Below are 18,465 nucleotides of genomic sequence, written 5' to 3' on the forward strand. Positions count from 1 at the left end.
CAACGCCCGGCCTCCTAATATATTTTTTGACAGTTGGCTGTGTATTTGAATCCTAAAACATGTTTTTTGACAATATCAGTAATAGTTATATACTGTTAGAAACTGATATTAGTTGGTGATAATAACATTTATGTAAAATAATAGGTTGTATTAAGGCTACATTACATATAATGATTTCATTTTTTTTAGATAGCCTTTTATTCTTGAGGCTTTTGAATCCCAATTTATGTTTTTCAGAATGTGTGTTTTTTTTCCTTCTATTTGAAATACAAACAAAGCAGTGAAAAGTTAGTTCGCTTTCTCTGTTAAAAGTTTCCCAATATCGGATACCTATTGCAAATTATGTATAAAACACAAGATTGAAGTACTGCAAGAAGATCTTCTTGGAGAAATTTAAGAGGTTTCTTCCTAAACCTTCCTTAAGAAGGTTAGCTTCGTTTCTTTTCTGCCCCTCCTTAGTTTTTCAGCAGGATTAGGTTTTTTGAACCAGTGGATCAAGTTTTAATTTTCCTGTTCCTTCCTTATACTGACATATGCTTTGGCAAAACAAAAAAGAGACCTAAACATGTCAGCATGATTTTTGTGCAGTGAATTAAAAACCATAAAAGTAACAAGATCAGATTCAAATCCCTAAACTCCTGACATGGTGGTTTTTGTCCTTTTCAGTCCCAAGCTTCGTATTACGACTTTGAAAGCTTTCTGCCTGGAAGCAAAAGTTTGTGATTTATTTGAAATAGATTACAAGGATACAGGCCAGAGAGATCTAGGTCTGAATCCCAGTTCTGTTACTGAAGCCTGTGGGCCAGTCACTAACATCTGAGACTCAGTTTCTTCTTTAGGAAAAATGGAACTCTTAATTTGAGGAGGGATTTGGAGGGGATTAGCGAGGTCACCTAACTCAACTGTCTGCTTTGTCTTCAGAGGTTGGCTTTTCTTAAAATTCTTTTTGTCACAGGAGAAAAGGATATGTAGATGCCATGAAATATTTAACATACACCTTTGCCAGTACACACTGAGCATGTACCCAGAACTTGGGAGGTTTCTGCCACTGAATCACCATTGCTGTGCCTAGAACTTGGGACTGTGCTTACTCAACTCACTCAGGATTGTTGATCTGAGAGGTCAGGAAGCATTGCAGTGATAACCACTTCAGGGCAGAGAATTGATCAGGCTATAGGCAAGCTGAGGGCATTTTCTTAATTAATGATTGATAGGGGAGGGCCCAGCCCATTGTGGGTGGTGCCATCCTTGGATTTGTGGTCCTGGGTTCCATAAGAAGGCAGGCTGAGCAAGCCAGTAAGCAGCACCCCTCCATAGTGTCTGAATCAGCCCCTTGCATCAGGATCCTGCCCTGTTTGAGTTCCTGTCCTGAACTCCTTCAGTGATGAACAGTGATGCTGAAGTATAAGCCAAATAAAGCCTTTCCTCCCATGTTGCTTTTGGTTGTGGTGTTTCAATACAGCAATAGTAACCTGACTAAGGCAGGGTTCATGATCTAATAAGACCATCCAGGATATAGCTTTTAAGCCTCAGCTCTCGTTACTCCATTTGTTATTCTTATCTGCTCTTTCTGGGTCCTCAAATGAAACATGATTTCCTTGCACCTCAAAGCTTTTATACATGCTTTTTCTTGGAAATCCTTCTTGCCCTGCCAGCACTAGAAACTTGAACTTACTCTTCAGATTGAGTGAAGTGTATTAGTTAGGATAGTGTGGATTATGCTGCAGTAACAAGAAGTCCCCAGTCACCATGGTTTATAACACTTCGCCATGGATTGTAACAACAGACATGCATTTCTCAAACTACGTGTTAGGTACTATTCTTCATAGTCATCCTGAGCTGGTGAACATTCTATCTCAGCTTGTACTATGACCCAGGGAAACAAATATGGCCTCTGGAAGCTTCTGCCCTGAGCTGATACCCAACATTTTTACTCACATTTCCTTAGATCATGCAAGTTTTGTAGTCTAATTTCAGGGGAGGAACATGTGTTTCTGCTTGTGCCTGTGAGCAAGAGCCCTGAGCAGTGGTGAGTGGACCTCGTCACCTGCCACATTTAAAAGTAATTTCTCGAGGAATGTTTTTTTGGGCTGAGCTGCTCCTCTATGGCCCCCTTTCTTTTTTTTCCATTTTGAATTTTTTTCTTTATTAAGAAATTTTCTAGTCACTCCACATACCATCCACAGATCCCCCCTCCTCCCTTCTCCACCCCCCATCCCTCTTTCCCGAGCCACCCACATCCCCACATCCCCCAAATTGAGGTCTCCCATGGGGAGTCAGCAGAGCCCAGCACACTGAGCCTAGGTAGGTCCAAGCTCCTTCCCACTGCACAAAGGCTATGCAAGGCATCACACCACAGGCACCAGATTCCCAGAAGCCTGCCCATAGACCAGGGACAGATCCCAATCCCTCTGCCTGGGTGCCCCCCAAACAGTTCGAGCCAAACAACTGTCTTCCATATCCAGAGGGCCTAGTCCAGTCCCATGGGGGCTCCACAGCCACCAGTCCACAGTTCATGGGCTTCCACTAGTGTGGCCGGTCATCTCTGCACGTCCTTCCATCATGATCTCGACGTCCCTCTCCTGCAGAATCCCTCCTCTCTCTCATCAATTGGATTCCTGGAGCTCAGCATGGTGCCCGGCCGTGGATCTCTGCATCTGCCTCCATCAGTCACTGGACAAAGGCTCTATGATGACAGCTAGGTTATTTGTTAGATCGGTCACCAGAGTAGACCAGTCCAGGCACCCTCTGGACCACTGCCAGCAGATCAAGGTGGGGTCATCCTTGTGGATTCCTGAGAGCCTACCTAGAACCCTGCCTCTTTCTATTCCCATGATGTCCTCATCTATCATGGTATCTTCCTCCCTGCCCTCCCACTCTGTCCCTGTTCCAGGTTGACCCTCCCATTTCCCTATGTTCTCATCCCCCACTCCTCGCCCTCTGTCACCCCCCCACACCCAGTCCGCTTATGTAGATCTCATCCTCTTCTCCTTTGCAGGGTCATCCATGTGTCCTTCCTAGGGTCTTTTCCTGTTAGCTAGCCTCTCTGGAGTTGTGGGTTACAGTCTGGCCATCCCTTCCCTCACATGTAGTATCCACTTATGAGTGAGTACATACTTTGTCCTTCTGAGTCTGGGTTACCTCACTCAAGATGATATTTTCTAGTTCCATCTATTTGCCTGCAAATTTCATGATATCATTGTTTTTTACTGCTGAGTAGTACTCCATTGTGTATATTTGCCACATTTTCTTTATCCATTCTTCAGTTGAGGGGCATCTAGGTTGTTTCCAGGTTCTGGCTATTAGGAATAATGCTGATATGAACATAGTTGAGCATGTGTCCTTGTGGTAAGATTGAGCATTCCTCGGGTATATGCCCAAGAGTGGTATAACTGGGTCTTGAGGAAGACTTATTCCCAATTTTCTGAGAAACCGCCATACTGATTTCCAGAGTGGCTGTATAAGTTTGCATTCCCACCAACAGTGGAGGAGTGTTCCCCTTGCTCCACATCCTCTCCAACATAAGCTGTCTTCAATGTTTTTGATCTTAGCCATTCTGACAGGTGTAAGATGGTATCTCAGAGTTGTTTTGATTTGTATTTCCCTGATGACTAAGGATGTTGAGCAATTCCTTCAATGCCTTTCAGCCATTTGAGATACTTCTGTTGAGAATTCTCTTTTAAACTCTGTAGCCCATTTTTTAATTGGATTGTTCAGTATTTTTAAGTCTAACTTTTTGAGTTCTTTATATATTTTGGAGATAAGCCCTCTGTCAGATGTGGGGTTGGTGAAGATCTTTTCCCATTCTGTAGGCTGTCATTCTGTCCTATTGACCATGTCCTTTGTTCTACAAAAGCTTCTCAGTTTCAGGAAGTCCCATTTATTAATTGTCGCTCTCAGTGTCTGTGCTACTGGTGTTATATTTAGGAAGAGTTCTCCTGTGCCAATGCATTCAAGACTACTTTCTACTTTCTCTTCTATCAAGTCCAGTGTAACTTGGATTTATGTTGAGGTCTTTGATCCACTTGGACTTGAGTTTTGTGCATGGTGACAGATATGGATCTATTTGCAATCTTCTGCATGTTGACATCCAGTTATGTATGGCCCCTTTCTTTCCCTACTTCGGTTACCACAGCACTTCTCACACTCTGATGACTATCTTTTTGCCTCTCTCTTTAGCTAAGTTCTGTAGGAGCGGGATGAAGGTCTATTGTCTTCATCCAAATCCATTACCTCAGCTCCTGGCACTCAGTGTTTGCAAGATGGAGAAAGGAAGGCAGCACATTTATGCTGGGCTGCGTTATATGTTGTCATGATGATGAAATGTGAAATAGTAACTGCTGTGTGTGGTAAAATGCCTTTCTTAACGGTTTATGCTCAATGTCATGATGATGAAGATGCTGATAACAAAAACTGACATTTATCTGAGTGGCACACACCTTTAATCCCAGCACTCAGGAGGCAGAGGCAGGCAGGTCTCTGAGTTCCGGGACAGCCTGGTCTACAGAGTGAGTTCCAGGACAGCCAGGGCCACACACAAAGCATGCACAAAGAAAACAATAACAGGCTGATAGCATTTACCAAGCCCTTGTAAGATGCTGGATAACTTTCAAAGGTGCTTTCTAAGTCAACTGGTGCCGCAGTTGTTATGCATTACAGGGGGACTCATGCTATCTCTTGGTTTTGAGGTGATTTCTAAGTATTTTGTCATAGTAATCAGGATGATGAAGGTTAGTTTTGAGATGATCCTGAGTGTTATAATGATCACGATGATGACGGTTGGGTGATGTAGAGTTTATCAATAGTGTTATTTCTGAGTGTCCCCCATTTACATTGCTGTGGAATGGAAAGCTAAATGTGGCTGATTGGTTCCTTTTACTGAACATTTAAAAAGTGTCAGGGTCAATGGTAAATGAGTCACATGATCATCTTAGTTCCTCCCACTCCTTGGATTCCCGTTAGACAGCTGGGGGTTTTGAGAAGACAAGTCTGAATCTTGTAAGTAGCATAGTTGAGTTTTGACTCCAGGTCTACGTAGCCTGTCTGTTCCATAATGTCTCTTACTTGCTTTTACCAGATAACTCATCGGGAACTAAGCATGTGCATTGGTATCTGTCAGGAGTCAGGTCATCAGCTGATAGGTCAAGATTGTAGATTGTTGAGCTAGTGAACAGAGTGGTGTCAAATTCTTGGCTGGAGGTCAGTGTCTTACTAGAAAGAATAGTGTGTTCAACTTTGTGTGTGTCTTCTTTTCAGAGTAACCAGGGAACACAGAGAAATGCTGGTAAAACTGGCCAAACAGAACACCAACAAGGCCAAAGAAAATTTACGGAAGGTTCGCACTAATGCAATGAATAAGCTGAAGAAATCAAAGGACAAAGCCTCAGAGGACACCATCAGGCTCATAGAGAAACAGGTACTGTTGCCAACAGATATAGTATTTATGTATCTGACCCAAGGAGTCTTTGTACTCATGTCTGAAGCAAGGACAGCAAAACAGAGTGCCTCTGGTCACTTTATCCACACCATCAACACCAAGTCTCTGTTCTAAGTCTAGCCTATGCTAGACCCTGGAAGGATCCACCGAGAGGATAAGAGGCTCTTGATCCTTGTTTGTGTGCTAGGCTCTATGCTGGACACTTTACTTCATTTTCCCACATTACTACAAAACTGAGTTAGAGGCTGGAAGAATAGCCAAGTGCTCAGCATTCACAAGGGCCTGCTTCAGTCCCCATTGCTGAAACAGCAGCTCAGCAGCACTGAGGAGACCTGGTCCAGGGAGATCTGGGAACCAGTTCCAATTCTTTTTTTTTTTTTTTTTTTTGGTTTTTCAAGACAGGGTTTCTCTGTGTAGCTTTGCGCCTTTCCTGGAACTCACTTGGTAGTCCAGGCTGACCTCAAACTCACAGAGATCCGCAGTTCCAATTCTTGCTGATAGTGGGAGAGATGGGATCCAGACCTAGGGCTGCTTGCCTTGCTTTCTAGCTTTCTGACTGCAGAGGAGTGAGCAGCTGTGTTCTCTGTGTGCTGAGTGCTGTGCTCCTGGAGTGAAGTGGTGAAAGGACAGAGACCAGGTAGACCAGCATATGCAGAAGGGTGGTGATGTAAAAGAACGTTTTCCACTTGGGCCAGCAGGGCTTAATCCTAGGATGGGTCAAGGCAATGAGTGGCCACATCATAAAAGGTCTTACATACCAGGTGAGGAATTTGAATGTGAACAATGTCCAGAGTGTTTCCACATTGGCTGTACATCTGGCTCATTTTAAGGACTTGCTCTTGCCCCTTCTCATTGGCTGAGCTTGTTACATGAGCCAAACCAGGCATTGCTGCTGAGAAGTATATACTTAACTTCATAGAGGTCTGAAGTTAAATGTGTGTGAACATTTGATGAATAATAATTTACTCTTAGAAAAATGAAGATGTCTAGGAATTAGGGAGATGACTCATTCAGTAACATGTTTGCTGTGCAAGAACAAGGACTTAAATTAGATCCCTCAGAACCCACATGCAAAGCTGATCATGGAGGTGCTTGCCTGTAATCCCTGCATAGGGATTGGAGGGGGCAGAGGTAGGAGGAGCCCTGGGGCTCACTAGTCAGACATTCTAGCTAAAGGTGAGCTCCAGGTTCAGTGAGAGACCCTTGTAATGGGTGGCTCTTTGAGCCATGAAGCATCGCAGGTAACTGTTACACCTGCCTATGACCTTGAGGTACATGCCTCTTGGACATGGCTGCTAGGGGACCCTTAAGATCTAGGATGCACATATGCATGCTGTCTTCGATACTGCATGCTTTTGGATGCTAGAATGGACCAGGGCAGAGCTCACCAGAGACAGCATTGGACCATGCCTTGCCCTTCCAAGATCCTGTGACAAATGCCTTTATTCTGTCTTGTGAGTTAACCCCCAAATAAATTCCTTTGCTCATTAAATAGACTCCGTGGGTTGCTAGAGGTATAATCCCATTAGACCCTGACCCAAAACCCAAGATGGAGAGTGATTGATAAAAGCACATGGTCTTTACACTTGTGCACACACGTGTGCACTTGTACCCACCCCCTAGGCAAGTATCTGAAGCCTGCTCCAAGATACTAAGTCATTGAATCTGGAGTGGTGCCCAGGAATTTTTTTCTTGAAAGTTCTCATTTTTCAGACATTAAGATCACATGTATGCCTAGAAAAAGTAACTGTGGTGGCCAGGTAGAGGACACTGTAGGGGGCTACATGGATGCAAGAAGGGAATTTATCAGGATTTAGGAGCTGAAATGAGTAATGTCATACTGAGTGTTTGGTAGGCCTCAGAGCTGCTGTGTTCACGATGAAAGTATCATCTTAGGAAAGCTGAAGAAAGATGGGGTAGGATGGAGTATGAAAGAAGAAGTAAGCAGAGCAGGAGAGTTGTTGGGGCCTACAGGAGGTGTGGAGTGAGTCGCTGCCCTCGTGTTGGACCAGCAGTTAGCATTCTGGTTGTAGGTCAGCCAGCAATCACCGAGGGGAAATTTGGTTCCTGAACATTGTTCCTACATCTTCTGATTCAGTATATTGCCTAGAATGGTGTTTTTGAAAGATTTTTTTACATTATGTATACATGTGTGTTTATATGGGGGATATACAGGTGAGTGCAAGTACCCGCAAAGTCCAGAAGAAGATGTCAGATTCCCTGGAGTGGAATTACAGGTAGCTGAAGCACCTGATGTGGGTATTGGGAACTGAACTTGGATCCTCTGGAAGAGCAGGAAGTGCTTTTAACTGCTGAGCCATCTCCGGCTTTGAACGTGTATTTTAAAAATGTTTTCTGATAGTTTCTGAGAAAGTATACTATGAAAGAACCAGAAGCTGGCGGTGCAAAAGGAAAAGCCATTCTGCAGCTGATGTTCCGTGACCTTGGAGAAATTGCTTGACCCTTGGGGTCTGTTTTTCCTGTAAAAAGAGTTTGGTAATTTCTCCCTTGAAAGGGCTCCTGGAATGCTAGAAGGTGCCATTAGGATGCCTAGCATTTAAGTCTCAAGTGTCCCCTCTTGCTGTCTTTCTGCCCTCCTATCTTCACTTGGAGGGCCAGTTATAGATCAGGCTGTCCGTCTCTGAGCACTGATCAGGGCTCAGAGCCTGCTCCTCCTTGGTATCCTAGGGATTCCATCTCTTCAGTGGACACTTGGCCCTTGTGTTGCTTCCTGGTAGTAGGCTGTGGACTTCCAAGCTGTCAGATTCCTCATTCAACAAGTTGGAGTCTGCCTTAGAGTGCAGAGTCCTTGCTCCTTGAAGAGGAAGAGTGATCAGATAATCTGTGCTCTTGTTCAAACACACTTGACAGAGACCTTGACAGAAGTCTTCTCTCACGACCACTGGCTTCCCACCCTTTCCAGATTATCCTTTCTTTCCAGTGCTTCCTAAGTGAAAAGTCTTTGTCCTTTGATACTAAACTGCCTGGTTCCTGTGAGACAGAGTGAAGACAGTCACTTACTCAGTAGAGTAGAGGTGACCAGCATCTCAGTGTGCACCTTGTCATGGTCTTGACATCAGTTCTGTCTTGTTAACTTCACTTACAGTTGTGTAGTTGAAGTTTGGGTAACGACATAACGGAGGCAGCCCTGTACACTCTACAGTGAGTTCATTTCTCTGTGTGGATGGCACCAAAGGAGTTTCTGTTGTTGCTTTTGTTTTTGCTTTGCTTTATGTAATAAAGCTGCTGGCTGATTGTTGCTTTAACAATTTAAATTTTTCTTTGTTCCTAATTATCAAAGTAATATAAAGAAAATGTAGAATGTGAAGACTGTTTAACATGTGGAAGAGAATCATCCCATAAATGCAGAGGTGTCTCTCAGCATGTTGAAATGGTCCTTTTCTTTTTTTCAACACATAGTTTTAAACAATATTGAGGATGTACAGTATATGTAAACTTTTGAGCCAAGGTTTAATTTTTCATTTGTTAATAAAGGCACTGTTTGTGTTTGAAAATATTTTGCAAATGACCACTTCTCATGATTGCTAAGTAGTTCATCTTGTTCCCATATGCAAAATTATCTTTTAGAAGTTCTTGCTTGTAGATATTTTTATTTTATAAAACTTATTTTAAAATTTAAAAAATTGTATTAGTGAGGTTACAGAGGTTACAGTGACTATCTTCTTTATGAATCTTTGTGTTTTCTTGAGGTAGAACATGCCAAGTAGAGATCACTGGCAAGAGAAATGCACTGGTTTGCTTGTGTGTTTTCTCCTCACTGCTGGGGATTGGACTCAGAGCCCTGCATATGCTTTGTAAGTGCTCTACCACTGGGCTCTGCCCCTAGTCCAGAAATGCGTTGTTTGTAAGGTTCTTAATATATCTTTCTAAAATCACTTCAAGTGTGTAGTTTGTCTCTTCTCAAACATACATGCATGGTTTCCTTTCTGTATCTGAGGCGAGACTCAAACTCATGGCCTCTTCCCCCAGCCTTCTGAGTGCTGGGATTATAGGTATGCACCACCACACCAGCTTATTTTACCTTTTACTAGATTCTAATATTAGACTGAGTTTTTGTTTTTATGAGACAATACCTTGCTATGTAGTCCTGGTTGGTTGGCCTAGTACTCTTTATGTATCCCAGACTGTCCTAAGAATCCTTCTTAGTCTCCTGAGTGTAAGGATTGCAGACATGTGCCACCATACCTGGCTGAACTAAAAAATTTTAATGTGAGCTTACAGTTTTTTGCATGTCTTCAAATTATCTTTTACACTCTAGAGAAATAGTTTTTAAAATGTATTTATCTTTTAAATAAACTTTATTATAAAAAAGTCACACACTGAAATTAACCAGACTAAAATTCTATATGTCCTACTGAACTTATGTGCAGTTAGTATAGCCGTTCTGGGGCCTAGAGAGATAGCTCATCGGTAAGTGCACTGGCCATTCCTCCAGAGGCCTGTTCCCAGCGGCCACAAGGTGACTCACAACCATCTGTAACACCAGCCCTAAGGGATCTGACACCCTCTTCTGGCCTCCCTGAGTACCACGGGCACACTTGGTACACAGATGTACAGACAAAACACCTATACAGTAGTTTTTTGTTTTTGTTTTTTAAGGCCATCTGTACCTGTAGTGCTTCATGTTGGAATTTACATTTTTACTGTTGAATTTATTTTTATGCATTTATCAACCACCATGACAGATTAGAACTAGAGAAACCATTAGCTTTATATCCTCTTTCATGATTTGTTTGTTCTTGCTAATATAACTCTTTATAACCTTCCTAGAGGATAGTATGACAGATGCCCCGACCGTTTAGTTCTGATCTGTACCTTAGGAACATGTCTAAGAGAAATTTTCAACCTTAGTCTACGGGACTGTGTCTCATTAGTGTGTTACGTATAATGATAGAAAACTAGGAACCAAGTTCCTGAAAGTCATTATTTGTGTCCATTGGAATTCCATTCATTGGAATCTATATTGAAGTTTTTATTCATGTCAATAAAAGGCTTTATTGACATGAAAAATTTTCAGAATTGATTTATTTTTTTCAAAACAGAGTATCTCTGTGTAGTCCTGGCTGTCCTGGAACTTGTTCTGTAGACCTCAAACTCAGATCTGCCTGCCTCTGCCTCCTGAGTGCTGGGATTAAAGGCGTGCACCACCACACTGATGAATTTATTATTTTCTAAAATAGTGGACTATACAATAACATTACAATTACATTTTTATAAAGAAAAGCTGTAGCTGTAGAGATGGTTCATGGTTAAGACACTGGCTGCTCTTAGGACCCAGGTTCAGTTCCCAGCACTCATAATATGGTTCCTAACCATTTGTAACTCAGTTCCAGGGGTTCTGACCTCTGTGGGCCCCAAGCATATATGCGGTGTATTACATACATGCACATAAAACATGCACACATAAAACAAAATGAGTAAGTCTGATAAAGAAGTTTTAAAGATACACAGGCATACAAAGATTGATAGCTTGTAATTATCAAAATATCCAAAGCCACTTCAGTGATGGGATTATGAACAGCCTTTTATTGTATGAAATTGACCTTCTCTTTTAAAATTGTTTTCAAAATTCTTTGGTCAAATTCTTTTGAAATATTTTTATAACAATATTTCTCTCATCTTTGGTGTCTGAGATTGAAATGATTGAGCGATAGGTTCTGTCTCAGTCACCGTATCTGACCCCTGACTCCCTCAGCCGCTAGCCCAGCCATGTCTACTACAGGACCACGGATGTTCCTGCTCAGGACTCTTGACATCTGCCAGCCTGCTGTGGTACCTTCGCTGTGGTTTGCCATAAATGGGCCTGCTGAACATTAAAGCATTTGGCAGAAACCTCCAGTGACTCTGGCCAAGATCCTTTCACTGCTGCCTTTCTCTGAGAAGCAGCACTCTTTGGAATGAGAGGAGCCTGGTGCTAGTGGGACTGAGGGAGGGGAGGCCCTGCAGGCAGGGTGCTAGACTGGGTAAGGCATGATGGATGAAGGATGAAGGATGGCTTGTGTGCAGGCCTGCCCAGAGCTGTGCTCTGTGGTCCTGTCACCCCATGCTCTGTCCTTAAAGTCTTCCATATTCCTTAACTGATAACCAGCAGACACAGTAATGACAAAGGTCCTGGTGGTGTTGGTGATAATGTTATGATTTTATAAGGCGAGGCACGAGAGTGGAAATGCTTCTTGCTTTGGTCAGGCATTCAAACCCTAGCTCTTTTACTTCCCAGCTGTGAGAGTAAGCAGTGGCTCCACTCACCTGTGAGTCTCTTTGCTCATCTGTAAAGTGGGATGATTTGTGCCCATCTCACTAGAGCGATTGGAGGACCAGAAGACACACATGCTTAAATGTGACTAATATGTTGATGGTTCTTGGTGACTTTCACTCTGTTTGTTCATCCACTCTGTTTCCTGACCTTGTGATTTTAAAGGAAATGGAACTAACCCTTTCATTGCCCCTAGCACAACATGGAGCTGAGATGAGGAAGGAGTAGGCCAGGTGCTGTGGAGTAGGATTGCCAATCAGGAGTGAGTGAGTTTTGGGCTACACCACATCACACAAGAAGTTAGTGGGTAGAGCAGAATGGCCAGAGCCATCTTGCCCAAGATTGCCTTGGGTTAGTTTTCTGTAGAATGGGGACAATAACTGTTCTGTCTACTTTATAGGGGCTATGTGAGATGGCCGGATTTCAATAATGAGTGAACAGAAAACAGAAAGATTTTATACAGTAGAAACTCTTATGCAACTGCTAGGTGAAAGCATGCTAAAGGAGACAGCAGCATTTCATGTGTTGTGTGGATTGTTAGCCAGTGTCTGGCATGTAGTAAGTACTCAGCAGTAGGAGCTGCTCTTGCTGGTGGTGTCATTAATCATCAGTGTTGTACAGAGTCTGATAAAGATGGAAATGGTGAACCTGCAGGTGAACTGTCCCCAAGGGCCTTTTGTACCTATCAGCTGTTGTAAAAAGCTAGTAAGTACTTTGTTGATGGATTAGCTTGAAGTCAGAAAGTGGTGGTAAAAGTTGCAGTAACACAGCCAGCATTTGCGTAAGATAACCAGATATCGCGTGCTTGTGTAGTCCTGTTTTACTTAGCTGTTAGCTGAGGAAGGGACAGCACCTCGTTTGATGGGTGAGGAAACAGACTCCAAGTGGAATTGTCACCTGCTCGATTCTCCCATGTTTTCAAATTGTCAGCCTGGGTATCCCTCCATTTCTCAGTCCTTCCACCCTGATAACCTTACTGCGGCCTTCACCTTTGGCTGGCCCAGACTGGCAGCCTGCAGTGCTGGTGTTTGCTGGGCACTACTCCTGGCCTATGAGAGGCAGCTCCAGGGACCAGAAGTGTCTCAGACATTTGTGACTGACTGTGGAGCCGGGAGCAGCTGCCATTCTGAGTCCAGCCACTCTGCCATCGTATCCAGCAGCTCCAGGAGCTGTGCTTTTCCAGCTTAAAAAGTGGGTAGCGTTTGCTAGGGTGAGACTTTCCTGCCTGGGGCCAATTGCAGCAAGCCCTTTTTACTTTCTCTTCTTTCAAGCCATGTATTTAGTTCCTAATTCCTGGCCAAGGCCTGTGGTCGGCAAATAAAGATGTCAAGCAGCTGCCTGCTGCTGAGCACACAGATCTGCATACTATGCTAGCCCTCAGTGCTTCCTGCCAACACTGCCTGCCTTCATTTCAACCCCATTTAGACTTAGAATGGAGCCTGCAACACCTACTAAATCATGTTTTCATCCTTAGAAAGGCATGCATACTTACTGCAGACAAACACAGAGAACTTCAACAATTTTTCTCTTAATAAATACTTCCTGGCCAGGTGGCGGTGGCGCACGCCTTTAATCCCAGCACTCAGGAGGCAGAGCCAGGTGGATCTCTGTGAGTTCAAGGCCAGCCTGGTCTACAGAGTGAGCTCCAGGACAGGCACCAAAACTATAAAGAGAAACCCTGTCTCGAAAAACAAAACAAAACAAAACAAACAAAAACTTCCTGAGAACTTGATATGTTCTATTTCTTAGGCGGGATATGACCAATACAGACCTAAATAACATGTTATTTATCTTCCCATCACTAAAAGATAGAATGTTAAGATTTTGGCATGTTAGACATATATGAAAGAAGTTGCAATGGAATGACCATATAACGAGGGAGACCGTGCCCCAAGTAGACATCTTATGTCACCAAGTAAAAAGACATTTTATGCCACCAAGTAAAACCTACACTGCCAGGAGTGGGTTACATTTTGTTGAGTCCTTGTCCAAAAAGGTCCCATAGACCAGCCCCCTAAAAAAAAAAAAAAAAGTCACAGGCTATTGCTAAAACTACTGATTACTCTCTACCCCGATGGTAGGGCCCTGTTGCAAAAGACAGCTTTATGTCATCACAACATGGGTAAATCAAGGTGGTGCCCAACTAGAAACCTCACCCCTGCCAACTAGTTTTCGTGGTGCCAGAAAGTACTTTTCATGGCCTCTGAGAGAAAAGTGATCACTTTTACCAAACAGCAAACCCTGTGGCCTATGACAGAGGCTGCCTGCAAGATGGACTGATGCAATAGTGACGCGATACAGGGTGACCAGACTACCCCTTCGTTTTGTTGTTTGTTTTTGGTTTAAGGCCCATTCCTTGTGATGAAAACCCATGCATGACTCTGATAAAGTGGCCAAGAAACTGAGACTAGATAGGTCATGGGCCTAGGGGAAAACGTACTATTATTATTCTGCTAAAGGAACCTAGCAATAAAATTACTCCTAATGACATATTTGCAATCCCCATGGGACAGAGCATTGCTCAACCCTCATCAAAGAAACTTCTCGCAGTAGATGATAATTAGCGCAGAGACCCACAACTGATCAGTGTGCAGAAAGTGGGGCACTCAGTCCTTAAAGGGTTGTCTTTGTCAAACTCCTCCCTCAAGTCAAAGGGATCCGTGTGGAAGAGGAAGACAGAGGTAGTGAGTGACTCCAAGGAAGAAGCAAAGCGGTGCACAGCACAGCAGGGCTGACAGACACACTTGTGAAGTCACAGACCGTGACGGCAGGCACAAGGCCTGCACAGGTCACACCACACAGAATCCAGCCTGGAGAAGAGGAAGTGGACACAGAATCCCACTCTAACCAAGACGCTATTTGCAGTCGTTACCTTCTGGAAAAGGGAAAATCAGTTTTCTCCAATGGAGTATCACTGGGTTTATTAGCCACACTGTAGGGATGCCCCATCTCCAGGAGTGATTGACCATTAAACACTTTTTTTTTTTTTTTTTTTTGGCACTTTTTGATTTTGTTTTTTGTGTTACTGGTTTTCTTTTTCTTTTTCCTTTCTTTCTTTTTTTTGTTTTGACTTTTTAGTTTTTTTTTTGCTTTTTTGAGAAAGAGAGAAAAAAGGGAGAGAGAAAGAACATGAAGTTGGGTCGGTAGGGGAAGGAATATATTATGAAAAATGTTTAATAAAAATGAAAAGATTTTGGCATGTGTCTTAGTTTCTTCTTGTTGTTTTATTTTGTTTTTGTTTGTTTTTCAAGACAGGGTTTCTCTGTGTAGCCCTGGTTGTCCTGGAACTCTTTGTAGACTAGGCTGGCCTCGAACTCACAGAGATCCACCTGCCTCTACCTCCCGAGTGCTGGGATTAAAGGTGTGTGCCACCCTGCCCAGCTTAGTTTTTTAAAGTATGTGATTTTTGTTTAGATATTTTATAGATTAGTTTTTCTACAGATACTCACACAGACGTTTCTAAATTGAATTATTTTTTTAATTGAAGGAAAGCATGAACACATCTCCAAGATGTTAAGACTATCTTGAAGCATTCTTCAAACACAATTTTATTATTACAGATGGAACCCATGCCAAGGTCTCAGTCAATTGTATTTTTCTCTCCCAAGAATTTGACATGGCCATTGTAGTGCCGTGTTCATCTGCTTCCCCATCATATAACTTTAGATTTTTCTCATTTTTCTCACTATTCAAAATTAGGTTGGGGGTGGGGAGCTGGAAAGTTGGTTCCACAATTAAGAGTGCTTGCTACACTTACAGAGAGGACCCAGGTTCGTTTCCCATCACCCACATCAGGCAGCTCATCACCCCTATAACTCCTGTTCCTAGCTCTCATAGCCTCCTGAGTACCTATACTTAATGTAGTGCACATAAACTCATGCAGGCACACATACACACATACACGTAATACACTTCTTAATGTAGTGCACAGAAACCCATGCACACAAACATACACACATACACATAGTACACTTATTAATGTAGTGCACAGAAACCCATGCAGGCACACATACACACATACACATAATACACTTCTTAATGTAGTCACAGAAACCCATGCAGGCACACATACACGCATACACATAATACACTTCTTAATGTAGTGCACAGAAACCCATGCACACAAACATACACACATACACAGTGCACTTCTTAATGTAGTGCACAGAAACTCATGCAGACACACACACATATATATAAATTTTTTAAAAAATTTAAGCCCATATAAACATCTTTACAGCTAGCATTTAAGAATTTGGAGGCTAGGGGTTGGAGAGTTGGCCATTGATAAAGAACACCCATTGTTCTTCCCAGGTTTGATTCCCTGAACCCACATGGTGGTTCATAACTCTAGTTTCAGGGAATCCAACATTCAGGTATTAAGCTCACACATGGTGTATATATAAATGTAGACAAACACATAAATAAAATAAGAAAAGAATTTAAAAAAAAAAACAACTTGGGACTGGAGAGATGGCTGAGTTGTTAAAGAGCACTGCTGTTCTTCCAAAGGACCCAGGTTTGATTCCCAGCACCCACATGGTGGCTCACAGCCATCTGTAACTCCAGTTCAAGGGATCTTTCATGCTCTTCTGGACTTCTTAGGCACCAATTACACACTTGGTGCACAAAATACACGTAGCCAAAGCACCCATACATAAATAATAATTATAGTAAAAGAAGAATTTTATGTTCAGATCATGTTCACTGGATAATTTCCCAGTTGAGATATTTGGGGATTAAATCCAGTGGAGCTTATCCATTCACTGTAGCTTGCAGATTTTGAATATTGTAATTAGGAACTATAGCATCAAGTTTTGTTAATGATAGCTGAAGGTTTATCCTGTTGTAATTTGCATTTTTGTGTCTATTGAAATTTCTCTGTTGATTTTCTAACTCTAGAGTCTTACTCTTTATATCAGTTCATCTAAAGGCTTTCTGAACTAGAGTAGCTGACATGTAAGCCATTCTAAAGCAGAGGTTCTCAATCTGTGGGCTGCGAACCCTTATAGGGGTCGCATAGTATATATCCTACATATCAGATATTTACATTACGACTCACAACAGTAGCAAAATTACAGTTATGAAGTAGCAATAAAATAACTTTATGGTTGGGATCACCACAACATATGAGGAGCTAGCTGTACAGGGTCACAGCGTTAGGACGGTTGAGAACCACTGCTCTGGAGGTTTATTAGGGGCAGCTAGGCTGGCTTTTCTGTATTGTGTAACAGTTTTAAATGTTAGTTTATAGAATCAAGCTACTATGTATTAAAGTTTGATATTATGACTTTCTGACTGTGTGCCCTGTCTTTCTTATTTGAGAAGGGAGCTGGGCGGTGGTGGCGCACGCCTTTAGTCCCAGCACTTGGGAGGCAGAGGAAGGCGGATCTCTGTGAGTTCGAGGCCAGCCTGGTCTCCAAAGCGAGTTCCAGGAAAGGCGCAAAACTACACAGAGAAACCCTGTCTCGAAAAACAAAAAACAAACAAAAAAAAAAAAAAAAAAAAAAGAGAAGGGAATAATCTTACCTACCTCACCTACAGTAACAGTGTCTCCACACATTTCTTAGAGCCTGGGTGGCCCTCAGTTGTCACTATCATTATTTCCCAGTAACCTTTGCGTAGTTTGGGAATGTCCCCCTATTGTAGTCATCAACCTTCCATTTTTGTTCTTGCAGATCAGCCAAATGGCCGACGCCACAGTTGCAGAGCTTGACAGGCATCTGGCAGCAAAGACCAAAGAACTCCTTGGATGAAAGTCAGCAGTCACATATTCTGGTCATCCCTTAGGTGACAAGCTGTCGCCTGCCACTCCCCTGTCCATCTGTCAGAGGCTCTCACTGCTGTTCCTCCACAGAGGCCCTGCCGACTCACCGAATCTCTTCCTTGTTTCCTCGCATAGTGTTGTTCTGCTTGGAGTCTTCTGGTGTGACAGTTCAGAGGATGTCTGCTGTGGCAGTGACCTTGACTCTGATGTCACCACAGGACTGCTTCCTTTCAGACAGCCGTCGGACCCTGCCTCGTTTCTACCTCATCTAGACTAAGTGGGCCTTCACCCTGACTGCTAATGATCAAACTTAAATAAATTAGAAAAATAACAACTACAGAGGAAAGACAGAGTGGTGTGGGTGGGAGAGCCCCCAGAACCTCTTTAGAAAGCAAGCAAGAGCAGTGTCTGCTCTGGGCTGTCATCACACATGCTGCCCCACGAGGACTGTTCACTGTGGTGGCATCAGTCTCACCCTCTGGGCAGTCTCTCTGCCTTCTGATCTAGACCCCATTTTGGGCTCACGGGCTCCTTGTATTAAATCTCTTTTTCTCCTCTGTTAGTCTGTATCTTGACAAAAATAACTGGAGAAAATGACACCAACTAACCTTGAAGTTGTCCACGTCTTGGTGTTGAGTAAGTTGGCAGCTGCTCAGCAATGCTTTTCTTCTCTTTCTGTCATCCACTCTTGTCCCTGTCAGGGTTGACTTGGTAATGAGCTCCGTTTGCCTGGGGCCTGTCTTCCTGATAGGCAGGTGCTTTGTTGTGGCCCATCTTTTTTTTTTACATTTCTGTATATACATGCATCTGTGTACACACACACACACACACACACACACACACACACACACACACACGCCCATGCCATAGCGCTCACATAGGTCAGACAACTCCCGTGAGTCAGTTCTTTCACCATGTGGGACCTGGGGCTAGAACTCAGACTTCAAGGCTTGGCACCAAACACCTTTTCCTGCTAAGCCAGCTCGC

The 18,465-nt window shown here is 43.1% G+C and overlaps 1 protein-coding gene across 1 annotated transcript in view; it reads left to right on the forward strand.

Annotated features, from left to right (window-relative positions):
- Window positions 1–18,040, forward strand: part of Mrrf (mitochondrial ribosome recycling factor) — a 59,841-nt gene extending 41,801 nt beyond the window's left edge. Inside the window, exons 6-7 of the mRNA XM_059260174.1 lie at window positions 5,257–5,416; window positions 17,390–18,040. Of these exons, the coding sequence (XP_059116157.1) occupies window positions 5,257–5,416; window positions 17,390–17,467 (238 nt within the window). The 3' untranslated portion in view covers window positions 17,468–18,040. The remainder of the gene's footprint in view (window positions 1–5,256; window positions 5,417–17,389) is intronic.
- Window positions 18,041–18,465: the final 425 nt, after the last annotated feature.

Source organism: Peromyscus eremicus, chromosome 4, assembly GCF_949786415.1.
Source record: "Peromyscus eremicus chromosome 4, PerEre_H2_v1, whole genome shotgun sequence".
Taxonomy (NCBI): Eukaryota; Metazoa; Chordata; class Mammalia; order Rodentia; family Cricetidae; genus Peromyscus; species Peromyscus eremicus.